The sequence below is a fragment of the Coregonus lavaretus genome (assembly GCF_964263955.1).
Source record: "Coregonus lavaretus genome assembly, chromosome: 1".
Classification (NCBI taxonomy): Eukaryota; Metazoa; Chordata; class Actinopteri; order Salmoniformes; family Salmonidae; genus Coregonus; species Coregonus lavaretus.
In genome coordinates, this window is record NC_139988.1 from 77,738,940 (window position 1) to 77,765,437 (window position 26,498).

At 41.5% G+C, this 26,498-nt stretch overlaps 1 protein-coding gene across 1 annotated transcript; it reads left to right on the forward strand.

Moving 5' to 3' along the window:
* Positions 1-9,626: 9,626 nt before the first annotated feature.
* Positions 9,627-11,201, forward strand: LOC311134046 (putative vesicular acetylcholine transporter-A; the record flags this gene model as incomplete). Its single annotated transcript, XM_084167651.1, has 1 exon — positions 9,627-11,201. One exon carries the CDS (start codon positions 9,627-9,629, stop codon positions 11,199-11,201), a length of 1,575 nt encoding a protein of 524 aa, XP_084023777.1.
* Positions 11,202-26,498: the final 15,297 nt, after the last annotated feature.

Here is a 26,498-nt window from a genome sequence, read left to right on the forward strand (position 1 = left end):
GAAACTGGATGGGGTGAGGCTGGGTACATTGCATAAAATACAGGGGCTTTCACTTGGGACGGGGGTTTTATAATTGTATAATTGGAATGTGATACAAAACAAGGCAACGGTGTGCTTTAGGACCATGCGGATGCCTCCGGGTTATCGGGTAGGCTGTTTCGAGTCTTAATCCGACTGGATAAAAAAATAAAAAATAATAATAATAATAATAATAATCTAAAGCCAAAGTTGCGCCCCTGATAAAATATATATATATTGACTGCCAGACCATGTTAATGACTATCAAGAAATTGTTATACATCTCCCGTTTCGCATGTCTCTTCTGTTGTAGTTCGCAGCAGCATTGACAGATGTGTTCGACATGACAAATGCATTGGAGATTTGAACGACCCTTCTCCCCCTTTTGTTCCATGCTGGCTGAAGACCTAGCTAGCTAGTAACTAGCTAACACCAGAAACCTCTAAGTATATTTGCCATAGATGAATAGAGGAACGTAATTGAACCAACATATAAACGCAACAATTTCAGTTCATATAAGGAAATCAGTCAGTTGAAATAAATTAATTAGGGCCTAATCTATGGATTTCACATGACTGGGAATACAGATATGCATCTGTTGGTCACAGATACCTTAAAAAAAGGTAGGAGTGTGGATCAGAAAACCAGTCAGTATCTGGTGTGACCACCATTTGCCTGATGCAGCACGACACATCTCCTTCGCATTGAGTGATCAGGCTGTTGATTGTGGCCTGTGGAATGTTGTCCCACTCCTCTTCATTGACTGTGCAAAATTGCTGGATGTTGGAGCGAACTGGAACACGCTGTCGTACACATCAATCCAGCGCATCCCAAACATGCTCAATGGTGACATGTCTGGTGAGTATGCAGGCCATGAAAGAACTGGGACATTTTCAGCTTCCAGGAATTGTGTACATATTCTTGCGACATCGGGCCGTCATTATCATGCTGAAACATGAGGTGATGGCAGCGGATTAATGGCACGACAATGGGCCTCAGGATCTCGTCACGGTATCTCTGTGCATTCAAATTGCCATTGATAAAATGCAATTGTGTTCATTGTCCGTAGTTTATGCCTGCCCATACCAAAACCCCACCGCCACCATGGGGCACTCTGTTCACAACGTTGACATCAGCAAACCGCTCGCACACATGACGCCATACACGTGGTCTGCGGTTGTGAGGCCAGTTGGATGTACTGCCAAATCCTCTAAAACAACATTGGAGGGGGCTTATGGTAGAGATATTAACATTCAATTCTCTGGCAACAGCTCTGGTGGACATTCCTGCAGTCAGCATGCCAATTGCACGCGCCCTCAAAACTTGAGACATCTGTGGCATTGTATTGTGTGACTGCAGATTTTAGAGTGGCCTTTCATTATCCCCAGCACAAGGTGCACCTGTGTGATGATTGTGCTGTTTAATCAGCTTCTTGATATGCCACACCTGTCAGGTGGATAGATGATCTTGGCAAAGGAGAAATGCTCACTAATATGGATGTAAACAAATGTAGGCACCAAATTTGAGAAAAATATGTTTTTTTGTGCGTATGGAACATTTCTGGGATCTTTTAGCTAATGAAACATGGGACCAAAACTTGACATGTTGCGTTTATATTTTTATTCAGTGTATATTTGCTGACACCCTGCAGTAAAATTCTGGCACCAGTAGAATAGCTTGCTAGCTATGTAAACCACATCCCTCGGCAAACACACTTTCTGCGATGATGGTTACAAGGCAGAATGGGGGCAGTGGATAAGGCGGACATGACAAACAGCTTTGTGGAATGCGCTCAGAAAACTACCAGGTGGAATAAGATCCCAAAGGCAGGAGGGCCATCTGATCGACACTGCTGTCCTCAGTGGCCACATCGTTCACCACCAGCTAACAGGTGAGATGATTACTGAATGTTTTTTTTTGTAATTGGACATACAGTTCACATACAAATCACATACAATTCCATTATACAATTATATTGACAATATCTCACCCACCTACCCACTCCCTCATCATCCTCTCTACTCCCTCATCCTCCCCACTCCCTCTCCCCCATAGGTGAGGTGATTACCTACCAAACGTATAGAGAGAACCTCAAAAGAGAGCTGCTGGAAGAGCACCACACCCCTCGGTGTCCATCCACTGGGGGTCGTCCTGCTGCAGACTATCCCCTACACCTCACTGCACAACATTTTCCCTCCGAAGTCCCGCAAACTGCTGCTCAAGGCAGTTGCACACGGAGGCACTGCAAAGTCTGTCTGTCCGGAACCAGGAGAAGGAAGCAGAGGAGGTTGACAAAGTACGTGTTTAGCTTGTGACACACCCATGTATGTTGCACCATGCTTTGGGGAGTACCACACGCTCAAGCACTATTGATCACATCTGCAGGTGACCTGCCATGATACTACACTCTCAGAAAAAAGGGTTCCAAAGGGGTTCTTTGGCTGTCCCCATAGGATAACCCGTTTTGGTTCCAGGTATAACCATTTTTGGTTCCAGATAGAACTCTTTTGGGTTCCATGTAGAACCCTCTGTGAAAAGGGTTCTACCTGGAACCCAAAAGGCTTCTACCTGGAACCAAAAAGGGTTCTTCAAAGGTTTCTCCTATGGGGGCAGCCAAATATCCCTTATTGGTTCTAGAAAGTAATTTTTTTTCTAAGAGTGTATGCCTTTAGGGGTGGGAATGCAGTTGTTGTTCAATCACTGCATGAATATTGAAATATGGGTTATGCATATTAATAAGTTGTCAGTCTTTTCTTGCTGTTTTTTTGTTGTTGTAGTAAAACTAGTTTTTGTTTTCGTTGTTCAAGCACTACCAATACTTCAATAAAATAGAGAACCATTACATATAGGCCTATGTATTTTCTTGCAGTTTTTTTCCTCTAGTAAAACTGTAAAAGAGTGCATGTTCAAAGAGTATGTTGCTAGCATACAAAAGCTGGCCTCAATCTTCGACAGAAGATGTCCAGTTCTAGTTATGATTTTGGCAAATAATGTTCAATACTGTTTGTGTGTGTGGTTTCTGAAAATACAGAATGAAGAGTAATTATTAGTAATTACAATATAATATCAGGATATACAGTAGCAATAAAACAATATTACAATGAAGTAAGATAATAACACTGCAATAAAAATAATAACTTGCATTGACAAAATCACAATTATGAATGAAACAGTAAGAAACAGTAACTGAAGAGCTCCACATGGGCAGAGGCCAAATGAGTACACAGGCCATGGTCATAAAGCCAGGGCAAATGAATACACAGGCCATGGTCATAAGGCCAGGGAAGCTTCAAAGGATTAAACACAAGCTAATGCTTCTCTGACGCCATTAGCATTGTTTTACAGAGCTAATAGAAGAATGTAGCTAGCTATATAAGCACAATTGAGTATAACACCATAAAGGTTATGAAGTTAGTACCTCGAATGTCCGCGGTTATTAAGGAATACCCACAGAATGTATTATGCTACATACAGACAGACATACATACATAAATACATACATACATACATACATACGGTGTGCTCCAGTAGAAATGACATAACAAAATATATAGGATCTATTATGATAACGGCACTTACTTTGATAGGAACGCACACATGTCCAAAGTTATTATTATTAAGGAAAACAACAATGAAGGCAATGCGGGCGCAAACCAGAAAATGCGGCAGGTGGAAAAAAGTTTGTGCAGGTTCTGTTCTGACTGCAGATGCGCAAATGTCTGCATACTTGACCTGAGGAAAAACAGGGGGAATGCTTAGGCTCTCATCGAAAAGAGAAGTTAGTCAGGCTCATCTAGCTAATCCTCACCTTACATTAGCATAGCATGCCTCAAACGTAAATTGTCCGCCACAGTGAAATTGGATACTTACACTACCAGTCGAAAGTTTCGACATACCTACTCATTCAAGGGTTTTTCTGTATTTTGACTAGTTTTTACATTGTAGAATAATAGTGAAGAAATCAAAACTATGAAAGAACACATATGGAATCATGTAGTAACCAAAAAAGTGTTAAACAAATCAAAATATATTTTATATTTGAGATTCTTCACATAGCCACCCTTTGCCTTGATGACAGCTTTGCACACTTTTGGCATTCTCTCAACCAGCTTCATGGGGTAGTCACCTGGAATGCATTTAAATTAAGAGGTGTGCCTTCTTAAAAGTTAATTTGTGGAATTTCTTTCCTTCTTAATGCGCTTGAGCCATTCAGTTGTGTTGTGACAAGCTAGGGGAGGTATACAGACGATAGCCCTATTTGGTAAAAGACCAAGTCCATATTATGGCAAGAACAGCTCAAATAAGCAAAGAGAAATGACAGTCCATCATTACTTTGAGACATGAAGGTCAGTCAATACGGAACATTTCAAGAACTTTGAAAGTTTCTTCAAGTGCAGTCGCAAAAACCATCAAGCTCTATGATGAAACTGGCTCTCATGAGGACCGCCACAGGAATGGAAGACCCAGAGTTACCTCTGCTGCAGAGGATAAGTTCATTAGAGTTACCAGCATCAGAAATTGCAGCCCAAATAAATGCTTCACAGAGTTCAAGTAACAGACACATCTCAACATCAACTGTTCATGGTCAAATCCTGCAAAGAAACCACTACTAAAGGACACCAATAATAAGAAGAGACCTGCTTGGGCCAAAAAACACAAGCAATGGACATTAGACCAGTGGAAATGTGTCCTTTGGTCTGGAGTCCAACAGCCGTGTCTTTGTGAGACGCGGTGTGGGTGAACGGATGATCTCTGTATGTGTAGTCCCCACCGTAAAGCATGGAGCAGGAGGTGTTATGGTGTGGGGGTGCTTTGCTGGTGAAACTGTCTGTGATTTATTTAGAATTTAAGGCACACTTAACCAGCATGGCTACCACAGCATTCTGCAGCAATACGCCATCCCATCTGGTTTGCACTTAGTGAGACTATCATTTGTTTTTCAACAGGACAATGACCCAAAACACACCTCCAGGCTGTGTAAGGGCTATTTGACCAAGAAGGAGAGTGATGGAGTGCTGCATCAGATGATCTGGCCTCCACAATCACCCGACCTCAACCCAATTGAGATGGTTTGGGATGAGTTGGACCGCAGAGTGAAAGAAAAGCAGCCAACAAGTGCTCACCATTTGTGGGAACTCCTTCAAGTCTGTTGGAAAAGCATTCCTCATAATTCATTTTACAGACACAAAAAGATCCCACCTTGTCTAATGTTTTTTGTTTTGTCTGCATTTGGAAAGTTTACCAACAAATGTTCTGTTTCCATCAGGCCTGTTGTGACATTTTTAATAGAAATGTACTTCACTCGCATAAAAAGGTTGGATTTTACAGCTTGTTTCTAGCATAAAGCATCACGGAAACAAAGCCCTATTATAGATCACTTTATATAATCGGATCCGTTTTATTTTCTTCAAAATCTTAAGCTAAAAATGAGTTATGTAGGCATGTGCTTTTTGCCATTTTCTTTAATAAAAGGTAGGCTGGTTAGTGAGTGCATTCTGACATCACTCGCATAAAAAAAACTCATGCTGGGGGGACTGTTAGAGATATTTGCAACTCACATGTGAAAAGGTTAAAATGAGTGGCTGTATGTGATGTAACATAAAGCCTCAATAAACCCCGCCTCCTGAATTACAGTTTTTGACACAGAGGAGGAAGCCAGTAAGTTAATGATCAAACTTTATCAATGTACCAGCAACAGTAATTTTTCATACTTTGGTCATCCTACTTTCATCTGGTTCCGTCCAGATATCATCCAATTTGATGAAAAACATGATTTTGACTGTGAAGGACATTCCAAGTTTGATCAAGTATGCTTTAATAAATACACTTTGATTTAATGTGCTCTATTAACTTTGATTTAATGTGCTCCAAGGCTTGCATCTGATTTGGACACAGACTCACATCCCTGTTACTGGGAGCTGTGAGAGATTAGGGATGGATCGAAATTTACAAAATGGTTACCTGAAAGGAAAACGGGGGAGGGTCATGCTTTTTCAATTTCAGTCAAGTTTTTTTTTAAATCGAGTCTAGGGGAGGGTCATGTAATTTGTAATTGATGAAATATCAATATTTCTCAGAGTTTTATAATTTAGTTTCTTATTGAGAATCTCATCTCTGATTCTCCGCTGGGCACACAATATAAAGTGCGCTTATAGGTTATTTAGTGTGGTCTCAATCAAATGATCCATAACCTATAGGCTATAGGCTACGAAGTGCATGCTCAGAGAAGCACAGAGCAAAGTTATATTTCTAAGATAGCTGCTGGGATGGTGTAAATAAAACTAGGCTGCACTACACACCACAATGAATATTCCAACACTGAGCCCCGGCCTGCTCTGCTCTTGCTGATCAAAAAAAAAAATGTTTTGCTGCCTTACCAAAATGGCTGTGCTGTGTAGGCCTACGTGGCAGTTCAGGAGGAGAGTCCAAGGCTTATTCAGATTATTTTTTGTTGATTAGGCCTAGTCCAAAAAATGCACAATATTGCGCGCGAACTAGCCTATGTTCTGTTCAGTTTGAGAAGGAGAGTGCGAAAATGAGAAGGAGGACTGGAGGTCAACTTTGATAGCTTGCTACTACTATAATAGATTTTATTAAAAACAATATGTTTCTTGCCCATGATGTATTTATCAGAGTTATTAACCTCACAATAAGCCAGATTCTAGTAATTTATATCGTGGTGCTGAAACTTTAAGCAGCAGCCTTGGCACAATCAATCAGAAATGGACAGCTCATGGTGCTGAAAGTAAGCAAAATCGAGTTGGCATCATTCATTTCAACCATCTTCATTTTAATTGTACTAACAACAAGAGGGCTTTGTGTTGGAGCCTATTTCTTCCTATTTAAGAAATATGAGGTAGGCCTACCTGTTTGATGGACGAAATTAGGCTATAGGCTGCTATATGCATAGATTTGTTGGTCAATTCCTCCACCCACCATGTACTCTTTAAATAACCTACCTCCAAGTCAGTGAAGGGCTGTTAAGTTAAAACCAAGACTCGAGTTGAGGGAGTATGAGAGGGTATGCCATAAGCCTACCTTTTATTAAAGAAAATGGCAAAAGGCACAGGCCTACCTACCCCTTTTTAGCTTAAGATTTTGAAGAAAATAAAACGGATCCGATTATAAAAAGTGATCTATAACAAGCTGTAAAATCCCCCTGAAAGACGTGACTCTGATGCATAGGGGGATATCATTGTTTATTTTCTTTGCCATTGACATTGAGGCTGAGCTACAACCTTCTATAGCTGGGGAGACAAAACATTGACTTTGCTTGGGAAGTAATCTAATTCTGTCACAATCAATTGATTAAGCTATTCATTTTCTATACAATAGAAGATGTTTAAACCCAGACAGCTTTTAGGGAAATGCTTGTGACCTAAAGCCATGGAAGAAGAGTAGCCAGCAGAGTTAAAGCGTACACTTTTCTGGGTCAGTAGGCCTACTCTGTCTAGGGTGGAAAGGTAGGCCTAACTTTAGTACCATGCTCAGATTCCTAATGACTTTAAGATTGAATTATTTGCAAACAGGGACAGTTTCGCTGCAATCAAGACACACTGATTTGGCATTGGAGAAATATGATAAGATGAACACATAGGCCATGGAAGTAGAGAAGCCAGCAGAGTTTAATCTCCATCTCTTCATTCAAAGACTCAATCATGGACACTCTTACTGACAGTGGTGGCTGCTTCACGTGATCTATTGTTATCTCTACCTTCTTGCCATTTGTGCTGTTGTCTGTGCCCAATAATATTTGTACCATGTCTTGTGCTGCTACCATGTTGTGCTGCTGCCAGGTTGTGTTACTACCATGTTGTTTTCATGTTGGGTTGCTACCTTGCTGTGTTGTTGTGTGTTGCTGCCATGCTATGTTGTTGTCTTAGGTCTCTCTTTATGTAGTTGTGTTGTCTCTCTTGTTGTGATGTGTGTTTGGTCCAATATTTATATATATTATTCTTTTTAAATCCAGCCCCTGTCCCCGCAGGAGGCCTTTTGCCTTTTGGTAGGCGTCATTGTAAATAAGAATGTGTTCTTAACTGACTTGCCTAGTTAAATAAAGGTTAAATAAAAACTCTCTCTGTCCATTCTTAGGCTGTAATTTAGGTAATTTCTGTGGTATTAAAAATATTCTGCTAATATGTAAAATGATGTAGAATTGCATGATTTTTTTAAATAAAAGGCTATTTTATCTCGGACCTGCGAATACAATGATAGATGTATGCAATGCTTTTACTATGAAGGAGATCTTTCCACCCCTACTCTCGTCCACGGTGGCCTGTGCCCAGCGAACTAACTACCATCTGGCCCGCAGCCCTGTGCACTATTAAAATGTTTTTTCGTTGCCATGTAATGCTTACAGGACAAGTGATGGTAAACGGTAGACATGTTCTCTGCTATCCACTTTGTTTTAATTATTATTTTGGGTATAGGGGAGGGTTACTTGATTTTTTTCAAGCGTTCAGGAAGGGCCATCATTTTAATTTCAGAGAGGTACTATTTTCTCCATGTAACACTTATTATAAATAGTTCACTCCCTTATTGGAATTCCCTGTGCCCGTGCGTAAAGGCGTCTTGTGCGTAAAAATGGCATCCTTGTTGCGGCTGAGTGAAGACACAGTCGAGATCAGTGTAGTGGATCACTCCACTGTCTGAACTAAACAGGTTTCACTATTAAAACATTAGGGTACTTTTCAATTCATCGAATATTCTATCTTTTGTGGTATGAAAGTTAGAAACGTTAACCACACAGTGCATATTGTATTGAACTACATTGCATTAAATACCTGCATTGAAACAAATATAGCCTACATCTAAAAGATAAAAATAACTCCTTGTTTAAATGTTTCCAAACACATTGTTCAAATGTTGCCCAATGTTTAGCTCTCCAAACTTTTTGAAACCGTCCATATAATGCATATTATTCTGCAGGATCATTCTCGGACAAGCACAAAAGACTGTCCCATCTGTGGAAACACTGAAAGGCAAGAAAGGATTGCATCATATAGCTTTTGGAAACGACGGGGGAGGGGAGGGGAGGGGAGGGAGGGGGGAGGGGAGGGGAGGGGAGGGGAGGGGGGGAGCTGGCGAGGGGAGGGGAGGGAGGGAGGGAAGGAGGGGTGGCATTTAAGGGGTCTAGTTGATGTGAGATGATGACATACAGGTGGCTGAAGACGTGAGAGCAGATGGCGGAGAGCCCAGGGCACTGAGGGGGCGCAGTCTGGCTTAGGAAAGAGCTCAAACTAGTGACCGTGCGCTGATGAAGGCAGTGTGCGAGTGAGCTGCAGGTGAATCCCTAACCTGGGAGTGAGTATCTGGCGCCAGCGCGTCACCTGAATGACGGGGTATGAGACAATGAAACAACAATGGAAGACAGGGATAAAACCTGTCCATGTCACGAGAGAGGAAATATGAGCGATCAGGGAAAGGTAAAGAAAGCTGGCCATCTGATTAGACTGCTGCCGAATAAGTGAACTGAATGAGTGAACCTGACAAAAGACCAAAACAAATGTACACAGAGCTCGTGATCTGAGAGGCACACATTGCAGTCGGTGGAAAGAGTTTATGTTTCGTTTTTTAAAGAGAGAAGCCAGCAGAAAACGTAAAGAATCATGGATACAGAGGGAATCACGGAGGACCACGGAGCCGACCACAGAGCCGGGGATCTGGCGCAATATGCGGCTATGAAACTGTCCGAGATAGGCGAAAGAAGTAAACAATTAGAAACTACATTCAAAGACCCTGAGCGACAGAGACGGATTATTCTAGTGATTGTCTGTGTTGCACTTCTATTAGATAACATGCTTTACATGGTAATTGTGCCGATCATACCAGACTATTTGGCAGAATTACAAAGTGAGGCAGATCACGCCTTGTTTAAGGCACAAGTTATAAACGCAGGGAATTCCTCGAACCATACAATCTTTAAAGCCACCAAAGGCAACTTCGACCTGCAGATTGATGTACTTTTTGCATCCAAAGCCATACTGCAGCTTTTGGTCAACCCGTTGACCGGGACGTTCATTGATCGGGTCGGCTATGAACTTCCTCTGTTCATCGGACTCATCATCATGTTTTTCTCCACTTGTATATTCGCCTTCGCCGATAATTACGTGGCTCTGTTTGCGGCGCGGAGCTTGCAGGGCTTGGGCTCAGCGTTCGCAGATACATCAGGCATCGCCATGATAGCGGATAAGTACACGGAGGAGGCGGAGAGGAGCAGAGCCCTGGGTATCGCCCTGGCATTCATCTCTTTCGGGAGCCTAGTGGCGCCTCCCTTCGGGGGCATCCTGTACGAGTTCTGTGGGAAGCGGATGCCATTCATTGTGCTGGCCTGCATCTGTTTTACGGACGGCATGCTGTGCCTCACCGTGCTAAAGCCCTTCTCCAGAGGGGAGAGAGAGAACATGCCCGTGGGCACCCCCATCTACAAACTGATGATCGACCCCTACATAGCTGTGGTGGCAGGTGCCCTGACCACCTGCAACATCCCGCTGGCCTTCCTGGAGCCCACCATCGCTAACTGGATGGAAGAAACCATGCACTCTTCCCAATGGGAGATCGGCCTCGCCTGGCTCCCCGCCTTCTTCCCGCATGTCCTGGGTGTGTACATCACCGTCAAACTCGCGGCCAAGTACCCACACCTGCAGTGGTTCTACGGGGCCTTGGGCATGGTGATCATCGGTGCCAGTTCGTGCACCGTGCCAGCCTGTAAGACCTTCGGCCAGCTGATGGGCCCACTGTGTGGTATCTGCTTTGGCATCGCCCTGGTGGACACGGCGCTACTGCCCACGCTCGCGTTCCTGGTGGACGTGCGTCATGTGTCCGTGTATGGCAGTGTGTACGCCATCGCGGACATCTCCTACTGCGTGGCCTACGCCCTGGGCCCTGTGGTGGCCGGACAGATAGTCCACGACCTGGGCTTCGTTCAGCTCAACCTGGGCATGGGCCTCGCCAACGTGCTTTACGCACCAGCGCTCCTCTTACTAAAGAATGTGTGCCAAATTAAACCTTCAAACTCGGAGAGAGGCATGCTACTGGAGGAAGGCCCCACGGGTCTCTACGACACAATAAAAACTCAGGAACGCGAGAGGAAGAGGAAGGGGTTAAGTTATGTAGTTGATGAGAATGGCATAGACACCTATTCTGAAGAGGAGTCATCTGGGGGCGAGCTCGAGTATGCATGAACTGTAAAAAAATGTAGCTATACTCTCAATGTCATACTCCTTTGACCCAACCATTTACATAATCTAATTAGGAAACAAGATAACTCCAGATCAATCTCCTGTCTTTCAAGACCAATTATATCGAACAATGTAATCTGAAGTAGCATTCACAGTAGACTGCGCTAGGGTGTTTGTTAAAGCTGAAAGTGTGTGCATTGTGCCAAAACATTGATTCCATATCATATTCATGGATGTGTGTAAATGGAACATAATACTTTTATAATAAAAAAGAACAAATGAAATGTATTCGCCATTCAATATAATATACCTTATATTTATTTTGCAAGAGTTGTGCTGCTAAAATCAACATGCAATATGTCACAAGACACTTTTAGGGGGGAATAGATGGAATTGAATCCCCCGTCTTACTACGTGTATTCTGTATTTAACTTAATTTGGATGATGTATAGGCTATCTGGAATGCATATCCTAAATGTATGATAGGACATTTCAACAATTGTTTATATGTGTATATTAATGTACATATTAAATCAAGAGTATGTGAATGTACCAGTGCTTCATGTACGTTATTGTCAAAAGTCTAATATGCATGCAATGATAGGCGAACTCCCTTTAGCTACCAGTCTGCGTCGCTTACTTAACAGTCATTAGTTGTTGAAAGGGTCGTAATAATTTCACAAGTCAAAGTCACAAAAATCGCAACACATTATTCACATCAAATTAAAATGTAATATTAACATAATTCTCAATCAAGACAAATAGGCTATAGATAATATGGAAGGTTTAATTTGTTTTCTTTTTACATCAAAATAGTTGATGCACAATTAAATATCAACAATTAATGTCTGATTTGAGAGCTTATGAAAAATATAAGCATTTCTATAAGTTTTATCAACTGAACTAGTGAACGTTTGAAATGGAGAAAGTTAGTCCAAAAATCACGTTAACCACCATTTAAGTTATCTGTGTTTTATGCCATTAAAAACAAAAATATCCCCCAATATGAACGTTTTTTTTTTAAATGCCAAAACTAATTGTATCAGGCGCTTTGGTTAAACTTTTTGGTATTGGTTTAGCAGGTTACCAGTAAACCTTTTATCCTATTCTTCAATTTTCCTAACCCTCAAATTCAGAGAATTTGTTTCTTTCATTCCATATTTAATGTGACAGGATTGGAGAATGATTTGTGTAGCCTAGTAGCACAATGGGCTATTGCAGTATATAAACAATCCCAAACATAGGCTGCTATATCATATAAAACCATAAACAGTCAAAAACACACTGCAGTCTAGGCTACACGTGCGTAAATGTAAGCTTGTAGGCCTAATGTAGGCTATATTGTAAAGAACAACAACAAAAAAGAGAAATTATGGCGCACATTCAGAGAAAATTCAGAAAGCCAAAGAAGGAATAAAAAGCTTCCATACACCTCGGCGTGAGCTACCAGTAGGTCTACCTGCACACGGTGCGTATAGCATACTGGACACGGTCTCTAGCCCTTTTCTAAACAGGTGGGCTGAAGACTCAAACTACCAAATATACTTCTCCGTGAATGGCTCGCAAAGGAAGGAGCCTTGTTGCCAACAGGACTAGGTTCCTTCAGCGTCCCTCCTAAGCTAACGGAGGTGCTGTGGATGGAATGCAGGGATGCTGAAACTGACACTGGACGATAAGGGGTTGGTTTTTAGGAGAACTAGAAACATTAACAGTAGACTGTCTATCTACCGGAGCCATTGATAATAGGCGAGATCACACCTGAACTTTCTGAAACTGCCGAGGTGAGTAAGAGAAAAACCTTAATATTTCTAGTAGTCTATATCGTGCCAATTAAAAAATGGCAGCACTGAATTACATTTGAAATATTATGCTTCTTGAGGTAAACTTATTAAAGGCACAAGCTGTTATTTCAACAATGGGACTCCCTACTATAATAAAGGAACCCTGCCACTTTGTTTTGGAAGACTTCAGGAAGCAAGGACATTGTTTGTTTACAAAGACTCAATGACAAAAAAAATTACCAATGGAGTAATACAACCTTACATTCCTGGTTATTCTAAGCCCAAAAAGCATTTCGTTTTATAAGTTAATAATAATTTATAACATTGACCATTGAACAGAAGGAAAGCTTACAGATTGTGCTTACAGTGTTTAGAATTCTTCAACTCAAAGCTTGTTAAACAGCACCCTCACTGTCCTAGTTGAATAATCACATTTCTATATGATATGATAAATTGTTTAGCTACAGTTTTAATGAGTTTGCGATATGACAACAATAATCCAATTATTTCAGCAATATCAACAATATACTTTCAGATTCTGCTACGAAGAGACAGAATCATTAGATCATTTGTTTTGGTACTGTCCATATGTAGCTTGTTTTTGGTCGCAGGTTCAGGAATGGCTGAATAATTACATTTACCTGGTTCTAACTCTGCAAATAGCACTGCTGGGTGATTTAATAAGTCATAGTCAATTGATCAATAATATCATAATACTCTTAGCAAAACTGTTATCTTTAATTTGCAATATGTAGAATCTATGAGAATAGAAAGGTTCAGAACTTTTGTGAAACATCACAGCACAGTTTAAAAATATATGGCAAATAGAAATCAAAACTGGATGGTGTGCAGAGATAGATGGGAGGGGTTGAGTGGAGCTGAAGGATGGGACTAAAAACAAACAAAAGATAACTATTGTAAAATATACTGTGTCCGTAAAATGTATATAGTCTGTATAAGCTGGAAGTAGAAGCCTAAGTGCTGTTGTCCATTAGTTTACTCCAATTATGGGAGGGATGGTAAGGTTAGGGGAATTTATTGGGGGGATTGGAAATGATGCCGACAATTACATTGATGGAAGCCACAATCTATCTGCAATATTAAAGCTGATCTACCCCCCCCCCCCCAACAAATAATAATAATAATATATATATATATATATATATATATATATACTTTTACAATCTCATTTTATTTCAGTTTATTTTGATGTTTTTAAAAGGAGTCAATGAATAAGGGAGCAAAGTCTGACATTGTCATATCTATTTTATTCACACATGCAGGGAGTGTGGAGAGCCATATCCAATTTTCCATGCTTGACTGGACTTCCAAAGTTCCAGAATGCCAGTTTTGGAACAAGACCCATCGAAGGACCCCAGGGACAGCAATGTAAATACATGCAACTCTTATGAATATGAGTGTAGCCCCTTCAAAACTCCATGTCAATGTGTAAAAAAAACATTTTTTGGCATCTGAAATATCAGATGGCTTCTATTTTGAGCAGGATCTGGTACAATATGGCAGTGATGTCAAAACATCACGGCAGATAATGACGGAAAACAGTTTTTACACACATTCTTAAATGTTCCATGAACTTTGATCAATCATGGTCTGTAGCCTATTAGGGACATATCTCTAAAGTTGAAAATCTAGGCAAATGTATCAAAATATTCACTAAATATCTAACATTTGTCCTGAGGCTATTACTCATCATCACAGAGTAATGAAATATGATGCAAGTCAGAAAAAATACATTTCAGTTTCATAATGTAATTTCTATGTGATACTCTATTTTAGGACTAGATCTTAACTAAGCTTGTACATTTCATATTCAGATATCTTCTTATACATACTGTACATATTCTATACAATACACTCTCAAGAGAAAACTACGGAAAGGACATTGAGAGTCAACTCATTGGCTAATGAACACATACCAAGGGACCCCCTGTAGAAAAAACGGATGTTATTGAGGTTGATGTAGGCCTGCGCTGCTATGTTAGTCCCCAATGTGTTGCAGTATGGATGAAAGAACACAACAACGTTTAAGTTCTCTGCCCATTTGGTCAGGGCCTGCCCAGGCTGCCGGTCCCTGCCTTAAGGGAGACCCTGGATACTTACCTCAGATGTATGAGCCACCTGGTCACGGACATCGTGGAGAAGTTTGTTGCCCCCGGTGGTGTGGGGGAGCAACTACAGAATAAACTGCTGGCGAGAAGAGACAGCAAAGCAAACTGGGTAAATAAACCAAAATACTTTTTTTTGTAGGGCTGTCAAACATTTAAAATAATGAATTGAGTTAATGACATTAGTTAATCATGATTAATCACAATTTTAGAATTTGTTTACACTGAGCTCCACTGAGGTCAGAATGCAATCATGGTTACATTAAGAAACCGTGGAGCCGGCACGAGATATGGAAAGCGTACCTCAATGCAGGGATGGGATGTGCCACTGTACTCCAAATTTTACCTTTATCCACACTACTCCATCGAGAAGATCAAAATACTGCTAGTTTACCAGGAAAACTGCCCTTTTCGTCCTCATGCTAGCTAGCGTTAGCCACTGCAGCCATTTTGGAATGGCAGTGTCAGCCAATCAGCTCCTTTGTTGTTCCAACGTGACGTGGCATTCCATAATGGCTGCCGTGGCTAATTGCTAGCTAGCATGTGGGCAAAAAGGGCAGTTTTCTGGGTAAACTAGCAGTATTTCAATGTTCTCGAAGGAGCAGTGTGGATAAAGGTACAATTTGGAATATAGTGGCATATCCCATCTCTGCATTGAGGTATGTTTTCTGACCCATATCTCGCACCGGCTTCACGGTGTCTTAATGTAACCATGATTGCAGTGTAAACAAGCGTAACTGTGGGGTCGGCATCTTCTGACAAATTGGAGGGTTGACTATAGGAACAAATAACTGGCTCTATGGATACAAAGAACAAAGAGCTTTTAAACTTGTCCAACAGAAGACAATAACAAAAGATCAGCCAGGTCTGAGTTCATGTAAAATATAATACAGCTATTAGATCTAGCCTATCCATGTTCTTCAACATGAACTAGTCACAAACTGCTAATACTACAATTGGGATAATTTGCTTAAATCTTCTGACCTGAGAACTACAACAAAAATAGTAGCTAAATGGAATGGATGTCTTGTTCTGGTTAAAATCATTGTGGGAAGTTAGTTGAATCAAGAGGCATTCAGCCATGGCATTATAAACATTATTTTGGTTAGCTAGCGGGCTAACGTTAGCATAACTAGCTAGCAACTTCTGAACAAATTATGTTTTTGCTTTTATCTAAAGAAATACCTGAGAATGTGTTTATGGTTGAACTTTCTGTAAGATTTCCTTCAAAATTGTTGCTCAAAGCTCCGCGCATAGTGCACCACGATAGAGACAAACAGCGCTACTGAGATCGAGGGGTTTTCTCATTTGGGCAAAAGACCATACTCCGTCCTCTCTCCTCCATGACCCGGAAACAGATAAGTGGTCAAGTGGTTGAGGATTGTGTCAATTAATTAGTAGGCAAACGGAAGAGTGTCCTCCCCTCTTCCATAGCCACCTTTCATCGAGGATACTCATGTGTATCCTACCGCGGAAGAGTTTTGTTATTGTCAGAGGAGAAAAACATGCACATGTTTAAAAACAATATGCTACTTATTGTTTTATCTATAAAATGTCTTGCACAACTATCTTAATTTGTTTTGATCACTTTACACACTTATTTTGGGATCCACCCCTGTAAACGTAATTTGCCTAATGACACGCGAGTGGAGAAGGACCGTCTCATTTCAAGCAAGTGCATTTCCATCCACGTTCACTCTCCTCGCTGACTCTCCTCGATTAACTTTGACCTTTTTCAAAAGGAGGTGAGAGAGGACGGAGGAGAGAGGGCGCAAGAGGTGAGAAAATCTGCACACGGCACGGGCTCAGAGTGTGTTGTGTGTTGCGCCTAAAAGGGTCTGTGCGGAAACACGTGCGCTTAAAAGGGTCCATGCGGTGGAGAAATGGAGATGCGATTAATGGCTCAAAAATTATTACGCCGTTCAAAATGTCACGCTTTAACACGTTATTAATGCGTTAACTTTGTCAGCCCTACTTTTTTGTCTTGAGAAAACAAACACCATGGCTCTATGTATTACCACTTTAATGAGCTTCAATGAGCAATTGCATTGGGTAGAATTTGGCGAGGTACACTAATATCTTATTATCAGAGTGGGACTTGTGCAATAGTTCAAGCCATGCACAAGTTCTCACCATTTCATCCATAAACTTTATGGAGCTATAGGTTCATTTAGAAATGGGACAAAGATCGATTCACATAAAACTGATATGATCTGTTTCAATGTCATCTACATCATGTTATTAAATCCAATCAGTGGAGGCTGGTGGGGGACGGGCTGATTGGATGACGGGCTGATTGTAATGGCTGGAATGGAATTAATGGAAAGGTATAAGAGCGTCTGCTACATTACTAAAATGTTTCCATTCCAGACATTACAATGAGCCCATCCTCCTATAGCTCCTCCCACTAGCTTCCACAAAATCCAATGATGTGCCGGACATGACAATAAATTCCCCCTCCCTCACCTCTAACCCAGGGGTCATTGTACATGATGACCTTTACACAGTGATCCATACAATCCCATGTCTAATACGAGAGAGGTGTTACCTCTGACACGGTTTCGTTTAGGACCAGTCCTATGCTTGGTCATCTTACCCTACATTCGTTGGCTAGGTTGATCCATACAGTTCCATTTCAAAGATCCTAATTTACATAAAGTAAACCCTCTCATACCCTTAGGTGTATGACTACTGGCTGGAGGACATGTACTTGAATAACAGAATGGCATTGCCTGTCAACTCCAGCTCTGTTATGGTCTTCCCCAAGCAGAACTTCGGGGCTCCCATTGACTCCCTCAGGTAAGGGATTCTACATGCTGACAGTATTGAAAAATCGAAGTGACTACGGATACGGACTTTCTGTATCCAAATTTGCGCAGGCTGAAAATACAGATATTTCTGCGTATGTGCAGGAGTGCCCACTCCCTGCCTACATAGCTGCTGTGCTGTCTGCTTCGCTGCCACTCCCCCCTCCTTGATTGCCTTTGTCTGGTCACTGGTGTAGCCTAGAAACTTAATGTTGTACACAAAACTGTTCAAACTATTCCATTCCCTCAAAAAGCTTTTAAGCATAAGCACAATTTCCTACTAACTTCATGTTATACACAAAACTGTTCAAACTATTGCATTCCATGCCTCAGTAAGCATAAGCGCAATTTAATGTTATTTGTTCAGTAGGGGAGTAGGGTATATGCAGCTATTTAAATGCTTTACACAAAATACATTATAGACATATTCATACAAACTTTGTTGTCAGTATTGCAAACATAAATACGACACAAACAGGCAGTCTAGCGATTTCAGGTTCTTAGCTGCTGAGTTACATGCAGCGATTTACTTACGCAATAATATCAGAATATATGGCATAACTATAGCACCAGGCGATGCAAAACGAACTCACCCATTATCAGACTTTTTACTGTTCCGGACACACGCCTGCCTGCCTACACTCATAGGAGCAAAGGTGCCTGGAAGAACCTTTTGGGTTGCCACACCGGTGGAACCTTTCCAGTTCAAAAAGGTTCCTTGAGGAACCCCTCTGAAAAGTGTATTTGAGGAACCCCTGTGTAAAGGTTGAAACCGGAACCTTTTTGTGATGGGAGGGGTTTAATTTGGAACCTTTTAAATAATATATTGTGGCAGTGGCAAGCTATCAGATTGGAGGCATGGCTTATTGGAGGCGTGGCTGTCAGATAGTTCTTTTTGGCCACCCGTTAGAGTAAATTTCATTCCTGTTCATCATGTTAAGTTTGTAAACTGTAAATATAAACCTACCTTGAATATATATATATGCATATTACTATATATGCTTATTCTTGTATAATATTAACATTGCTGATTACATATGGTAATAAAGTGGTAACTATTCTAACTTTGAGATTTGTATAGGCTCTTGAGGAACTCACACACTGCTGTTAAACCTCATTAAAGCTACAAAAGTGTCAGTGTTCAACCTTAACACGTGATGACAATACAACAGAACACATGAACAGGAATTACATTTACTCTAACAGGTAGCCATTTTTTTACATCTTAAAGCCACGCCCATACTAAGCCACGCCTCTACTCCAGGGTTCTTCCAGGAACCCATTGCTAGATTGAACCATTAAAGGTTCCTCCAAGAACCCCTCAACTAACTGAAGGTGCAAATATGAACCAGATATGAACCAGGGGTTCCTTGAGGATCTCCAGGGTTCCTCGAGTCACCACTAACTCAAACAGATCAAGCAATATAAACATGTGCCCATTATAGCACCACCGTGTCGTTGATCTGAAAGTGTTTGTATATGTTAAGTCGTCACAGTGTTTGGAACATGTGTACCAAGTTTCATGTTGGATTTACAGTATATGCATTTATGTGCCAGGTCATGCCCATCTGAATGTTTATTGGTCAGTAGCGTGTTGTTTGAGATGCTAGCCTGGAAAATATTGCATTGAGAGAACTTGGTCCATAGATGCCACATATCAAGTTTCGTGCAGATCGGTTATTTGGTGCCAGAGGAGTAGCATTTTAAGTGTTTTTAACAAAATTCGAAATGGCGGAAAATTTTGGGACTCTACGTCACATGGGGTGAGGGGCGGGAGCTTTCAAAGTATGTATTTTCAATCGCTTGTGATAGCGCCACCATCTGGTCAATTGGCATGGCATCGTATGAGAGGGTGTGGCCCTTGGCCCTTTACCATCATGCCACATTGCATCCTCCTGGGCCTTTGTTGACAATTGATGTAATCCATTAATTACAACTTGTCTTTAGAAAGTTTCTTATCAAGATCGGGGGAAAATATCCCTGGACTGTCCATATTTGAAATGTGTATTAAATCAAATCAATCGTGATGAGTTAGGCCTATATGACCTATCTTTTTTATAAAATAGCACATATTTTGCCATTTAAGGTGTAATGTTTGAATGAAATATAGGCCTACTACTTTAAATTCATCGGTTTTTGATACTCTTGATAGGTTGATATTTTATTGGTGGCGGGAGTAGAGAACGTAGACACAGCTGTCTAGTATCTTGATCACTTGACATGGTGACATTTAGAGATCAACTGATCTGCTGGTTTATTCTTTGCAATCAAGTTTGTTTTAACACGCAGGTGCATGTAATCTCCCATTAGTAGCGTTTTAAGAAATCCAGCAGTAACCTGCAGGAGCGCGTTAAGTTCTGCCTGTTCTTTGCAATCGACCCATCAAGTTCTATACAAATGATAAATGATTATGAGCTAAAAACTCAAGGATGGCTAGGAAAACATATGGCATTAACTAACACAGGAATATTTTTTTATTTTTTATTTTATTTCACCTTTATTTAACCAGGTAAACCAGTTGAGAACAAGTTCTCATTTACAACTGCGACCTGGCCAAGATAAAGCAAAGCAGTGCGATAAAAACAACAACACAGAGTTACATATGGGGTAAAACAAAACAAAAAAAACAAAAAAATATATACAACAGAAATACAATTAATATACAGTGTGCAAATTTAGCAAGTTATGGAGGTAAGGCAATAAAATAGGCTATAGTGCAAAATAATTACAATTTAGTATTAACACTGGAATGATGTGCAAGAGATGATGTGCAAATAGAGATACTGGGGTACAGATGAGCAAAATAAATAACAATATAGGGATGAGGTAGTTGGGCGGGCTAATTTCAGATGGGCTGTGTACAGGTGCAGTGATCGGTAAGGTGCTCTGACAACTGATGCTTAAAGTTAGTGAGGGAGATAAGTGTCTCCAGCTTCAGAGATTTTTGCAATTTGTTCCAGTCATTGGCAGCAGAGAACTGGAAGGAATTGCGGCCAAAGGAGGTGTTGGCTTTGGGGATGACCAGTGAGATATACCCGCTGGAGCGCAGACTACGGGTGGGTGTAGCTATGGTGACCAATGAGCTAAGATAAGGCGGGGATTTGCCTAGCAGTGATTTATAGATGGCCTGGAGCCAGTGGGTTTGGCGACGAATATGTAGTGAGGACCAGCCAACAAGAGCGTACAGGTCACAGTGGTGGGTATTATATGGGGCTTTGGAGACAAAACGGATGGCACTGTGATAGACAACATCCAATTTGCTGAGTAGAGTGTTGGAGGCTATTTTGTAAATGACATCGCCGAAGTCGAGGATCGGTAGGATAGTCAGTTTTACGAGGGCATGTTTGGCAGCATGAGTGAAGGAGGCTTTGTTGCGAAATAGGAAACCGATTCTAGATTTAACTTTGGATTGGAGATTCTTAATGTGAGTCTGGAAGGAGAGTTTACAGTCTAACCAGACACCTATATATACTGTATCTTCTAATAAACAAATGGAAGTTCTCAACACCAAATAGATAAGTATAAATTAAAGAACTTACTTAATCAATAACGCATCCATGGAACAAATGTCAAGGTCACAGGACTATAAACTACATATAAAAAATTATCCAAACACACTAGCCAAAACATTTAAACTAGAATGTATACTCTCCTTCTAGTCGAAACTACCATATGCCAAGATGTTTGCACTTCGATGAACTTGAAGTGAAATGGTTTGAAAATTTACCTCAATCCATGGATGGAAGGTCTCGCTGTACTCCTAATTATCCCACAATTATTTACGGCAAATTGAGAAGATTGAAATACTGCTACTTTTTAATTAAACTTTTTTTGTCAGCATACTAGGCTAGGTAATGCTAAAGCAGCCAATTGGAGTCCATGAAAATACGATACCTAGTGTTAGGGTGAGTAGCTGACAGAAGTGTTGTGGAATTAAACGGGCTACTTTAGCATTAGCTATCTAGTATGAGGCAGTTTCATTATTTCAATCTTCTCTTGCTGTAAATTGTTGTGGGATAATTAGGAGTACAGTGACACCTTCCATCCCTGAATTGATGTATGTTTTCAAAAACCTTAGCACTTCAAGTCAAAATATTTTATTTTGGCTATCTCTCTTGTCCATTAGGCCACCTTGATTGGAAGCAGGTGAGGTGTTTCTCAATACATTTTTCCTCATTTCCTATCATCCTCTCTCCTAGCCTCCTTTTCAAAATGCATTGGAGGAGGGACGAGAGGAGGGACCTTTGACCTTTTCTTCCAATATGGTTGAGAAGGAGGCGAAGCGATAGGATGCAAGGAATCATGAAAATATGAATTGAGATAAGAATCAAGGTGTGGTCTAAGGCACTGCATCGCTGTGCTAGCTGTGCCACTAGAGATCCTGGTTCGAATCCAGGCTCTGTCGTAGCCGGCCGCGACCGGGAGACCCATGGGGCGGCACACAATTGGCCCAGCGTCGTCCAGGGTAGGGGAGGGAATGGCTGGCAGGGATGTAGCTCAGTTGGTAGAGCATGGCGTTTGCAACGCCAGGGTTGTGGGTTTGATTCCCACGGGGGTCCAATATGAAAAAATAAAAATAATGTATGCACTCACTAACTGTAAGTCGCTCTGGATAAGAGCGTCTGCTAAATGACTAAAATGTAAATGTAAAATGTGTATTGGGGAAAGAAGGCCCACCCCTGTAAGAAACTGGAAGGGGTGGCTGGTCATTGGTGGAAATCTGTGTGTGAAGATTGTGTGAAGTGAATTTTCATGAAGTATAGTAATCCTTTCAAATACAGGTCTACTTAAAGGACAACCAAGTAACGAACTGAGATTAGGAGCACACTCTTAAAGGGAGTACTCCTAATCTCAGTTTGTTACCTGTAAAAAAGACACCTGTCCACAGAAGCAATCATCAATCAGATTCCAAACTCTCCACCATGGCCAAGACCAAATAGCTATCCAAGGATGTCAGGGACAAGATTGGCTGGAATGGGCTACAAGACCATCACCAAGCAGCTTGGTGAGAAGGTGACAACAGTTGGTGCGATTATTCGCAAATGGAAGAAACACAAAATAACTGTCAATCTCCCTCGGCCTGGGGCTCCATGCAAGATCTCACCTCATGGAGTTGCAATGATCATGAGAACGGTGAGGAATCAGCCCAGAACTACACGGGAGGATCTTGTCAATGATCTCAAGGCAGCTGGGACCATAGTCACCAAGAAAACAATTGGTAACACACTACGCCGTGAAGGACTGAAATCCTGCAGCGCCCGAAAGGTCCCCCTGCTCAAGAAAGCACATATACAGTGGGGAGAACAAGTATTTGATACACTGCCGATTTTGCAGGTTTTCCTACTTACAAAGCATGTAGAGGTCTGTAATTTTTTATCATAGGTACACTTCAACTGTGAGAGACTGAATCTAAAACAAAAATCCAGAAAATCACATTATATGATTTTTAAGTAATTAATTTGCATTTTATTGCATGACGTAAGTATTTGATCACCTACCAACCAGTAAGAATTCCGGCTCTCACAGACCTGTTAGTTTTTCTTTAAGAAGCCCTCCTGTTCTCCACTCATTACCTGTATTAACTGCACCTGTTTGAACTCGTTACCTGTATAAAAGACACCTGTCCACACACTCAATCAAACAGACTCCAACCTCTCCAAAATGGCCAAGACCAGAGAGCTGTGTAAGGACATCAGGGATACAATTGTAGACCTGCACAAGGCTGGGATGGGCTACAGGACAATAGGCAAGCAGCTTGGTGAGAAGGCATTAACTGTTGGCGCAATTATTAGAAAATGGAAGAAGTTCAAGATGACGGTCAATCACCCTCGGTCTGGGGCTCCATGCAAGATCTCACCTCGTGGGGCATCAATGATCATGAGGAAGGTGAGGGATCAGCCCAGAACTACACGGCAGGACCTGATCAATGACCTGAAGAGAGCCTTAGTCTCAAAGAAAACCATTAGTAACACACTACGCCGTCATGGATTAAAATCCTGCAGCGCACGCAAGGTCCCCCTGCTCAAGCCAGCGCATGTCCAGGCCCGTCTGAAGTTTGTCAATGACCATCTGGATGATCCAGAGGAGGAATGGGAGAAGGTCATGTGGTCTGATGAGACAAAAATAGAGCTTTTTGGTCTAAACTCCACTCGCCGTGTTTGGAGGAAGAAGAAGGATGAGTACAACCCCAAGAACACCATCCCAACCAAGAAGCATGGAGGTGGAAACATCATTCTTTGGGCATGCTTTTCTGCAAAGAGGACAGGACAACTGCACTGTATTGAGGGGAGGATGGATGGGGCCATGTATCGCGAGATCTTGGCCAACAACCACCTTCCCTCAGTAAGAGCATTGAAGATGGGTCGTGCCTGTGTCTTCCACCATGACAACGACACGAAATACACAGCCAGGGCAACTAAGGAGTGGCTCCGTAAGAAGCATCTCAAGGTCCTGGAGTGGCCTAGCCAGTCTCCAGACCTGAACCCAATAGAAAATCTTTGGAGGGAGCTGAATGTCCGTATTGCCCAGCGACAGCCCCGAAACCTGAAGGATCTGGAGAAGGTCTGTATGGAGGAGTGGGCCAAAATCCCTGCTGCAGTGCGTCCAAACCTGGTCAAGACCTACAGGAAACGTATGATCTCTGTAATTGCAAACAAAGGTTTCTGTACCAAATATTAAGTTCTGCTTTTCTGATGTATCAAATACTTATGTCATGCAATAAAATGCATGTGAATTACTTAAAAATCATACAATGTGATTTTCTGGATTTTGGTTTTAGATTCAGTCTCTCACAGTTGAAATGTACCTATGATAAAAAAAATTACAGACCTCAACATGCTTTGTAAGTAGGAAAACCTGCAAAATCGGCAGTGTATAAAATACTTGTTCTCCCCACTGTATATGCCCGTCTGAAGTTTGCCAATGAACATCTGAATGATTCAGAGGAGAACTGGGTGAAAGTGTTGTGGTCAGATGAGACCAAAATGAAGCTCTTTGGCATCAACTCAACTCGCCGTGTATGGAGGAGGAGGAATGCTGCCTATGACCCCAAGAACACCATCCCCACCGTCAAACATGGAGGTGGAAACATTATGCTTTGGGGGTGTTTTTCTGCTAAGGGGACAGGACAACTTCATCGCATAAAAGGGACGATGGACAGGGCCATGTACCGTCAAATCTTGGGTGAGAACCTCCTTCCCTCAGTCAGGGCATTGAAAATGGGTCGTGGATGGGTATTCCAGCATGACAATGACCCAAAACACACGGCCAAGGCAACAAAGGATTGGCTCAAGAAGAAGCACATTAAGGTCCTGGAGTGGCCTAGCCAGTCTCCAGACCTTAATCCCATAGAAAATCTGTGGAGGGAGCTGAAGGTTCCAGTCGCCAAACGTCAGCCTTGAAACCTTAATGACTTGGAGAAGATCTGCAAAGACGAGTGGGACAAAATCCCTCCTGAGATGTGTGCAAACCTGGTGGCCAACTACAAGAAACGTCTGACCTCTGTGATTGCCAACAAGGGTTTTGCCACCAAGTAGTAAGTCATGTTTTTCAGAGGGGTCAAATACTTATTTCCCTCATTAAAATGCAAATCAATTTATAACATTTTTGACATGCGTTTTTCTGGATTTTTGTTGTTGTTATTCTGTCTCTCACTGTTCAAATAAACCTACCATTAAAATAATAGACTGATCATTTCTTTGTCAGTGGGCAAACGTAAAAAAATCAGCAGGGGATCAAATACTTTTTTCCCTCACTGTAAGCTGATAGCCAGGCAAGCAAGCAAAGTCATTGGAATCAATGTGGAGGACCTGACAAGCATCTACCAAAATAGATGCGTGCAAAACTAAACAAAATCTTAGACTGATCCAACTAAGGCCAGAACAAAACGACACAGACAATCCATCCTGCCCCCCCCAATGGCAGCAGCTACTCTTCCTGGGGTCCAGCAAAATTAAGGCAATTATACATTTTTTTTAAACATTACAATACATTCATAACAAATCTCACAACATATGTGTGCCCTCAGGCCTCTACTCTACTACCACATATCTATAACAGAAAATCCATGTGTACGTGTGTATAGTGTGTATGTTATCGTGTTTTTGTATGTATGTGTCTATGTTTGTGTTGCTTCACAGTCCCCGCTGTTCCATAAGGTGTATTTTACTGCTGGCATGAGTTACTTGATGTGGAATAGAGTTCCATGTAGTCATGGCTCTATGTAGTAATGTGGGCCTCCCATAGTCTGTTCTGGACTGTGAAGAGACCTCTGGTGGCATGTCTTGTGGGGTACACATGGGTGTCCGAGCTGTATGCCAGTAGTTCAAACAGACAGCTTGGTGCATTCAACATGTCAATACCTCTCACAAATACAAGTAGTGTTGAAGTCAATCTCTCCTCCACTTTCAGCCAGGAGAGAGTGACATGCATATTATTAATGTTAGCGCTCTGTGTACATCCAAGGGCCAGCCGTGCTGCCCTGTTCTTAGCCAATTGCAAGATTTAGTTGAGGTTTAGGGTTTAGTGAAAGATTTGTCCCAAATACAATGCTTTTAGTTTTGAGATATTTAGGACTAACTTATTCCT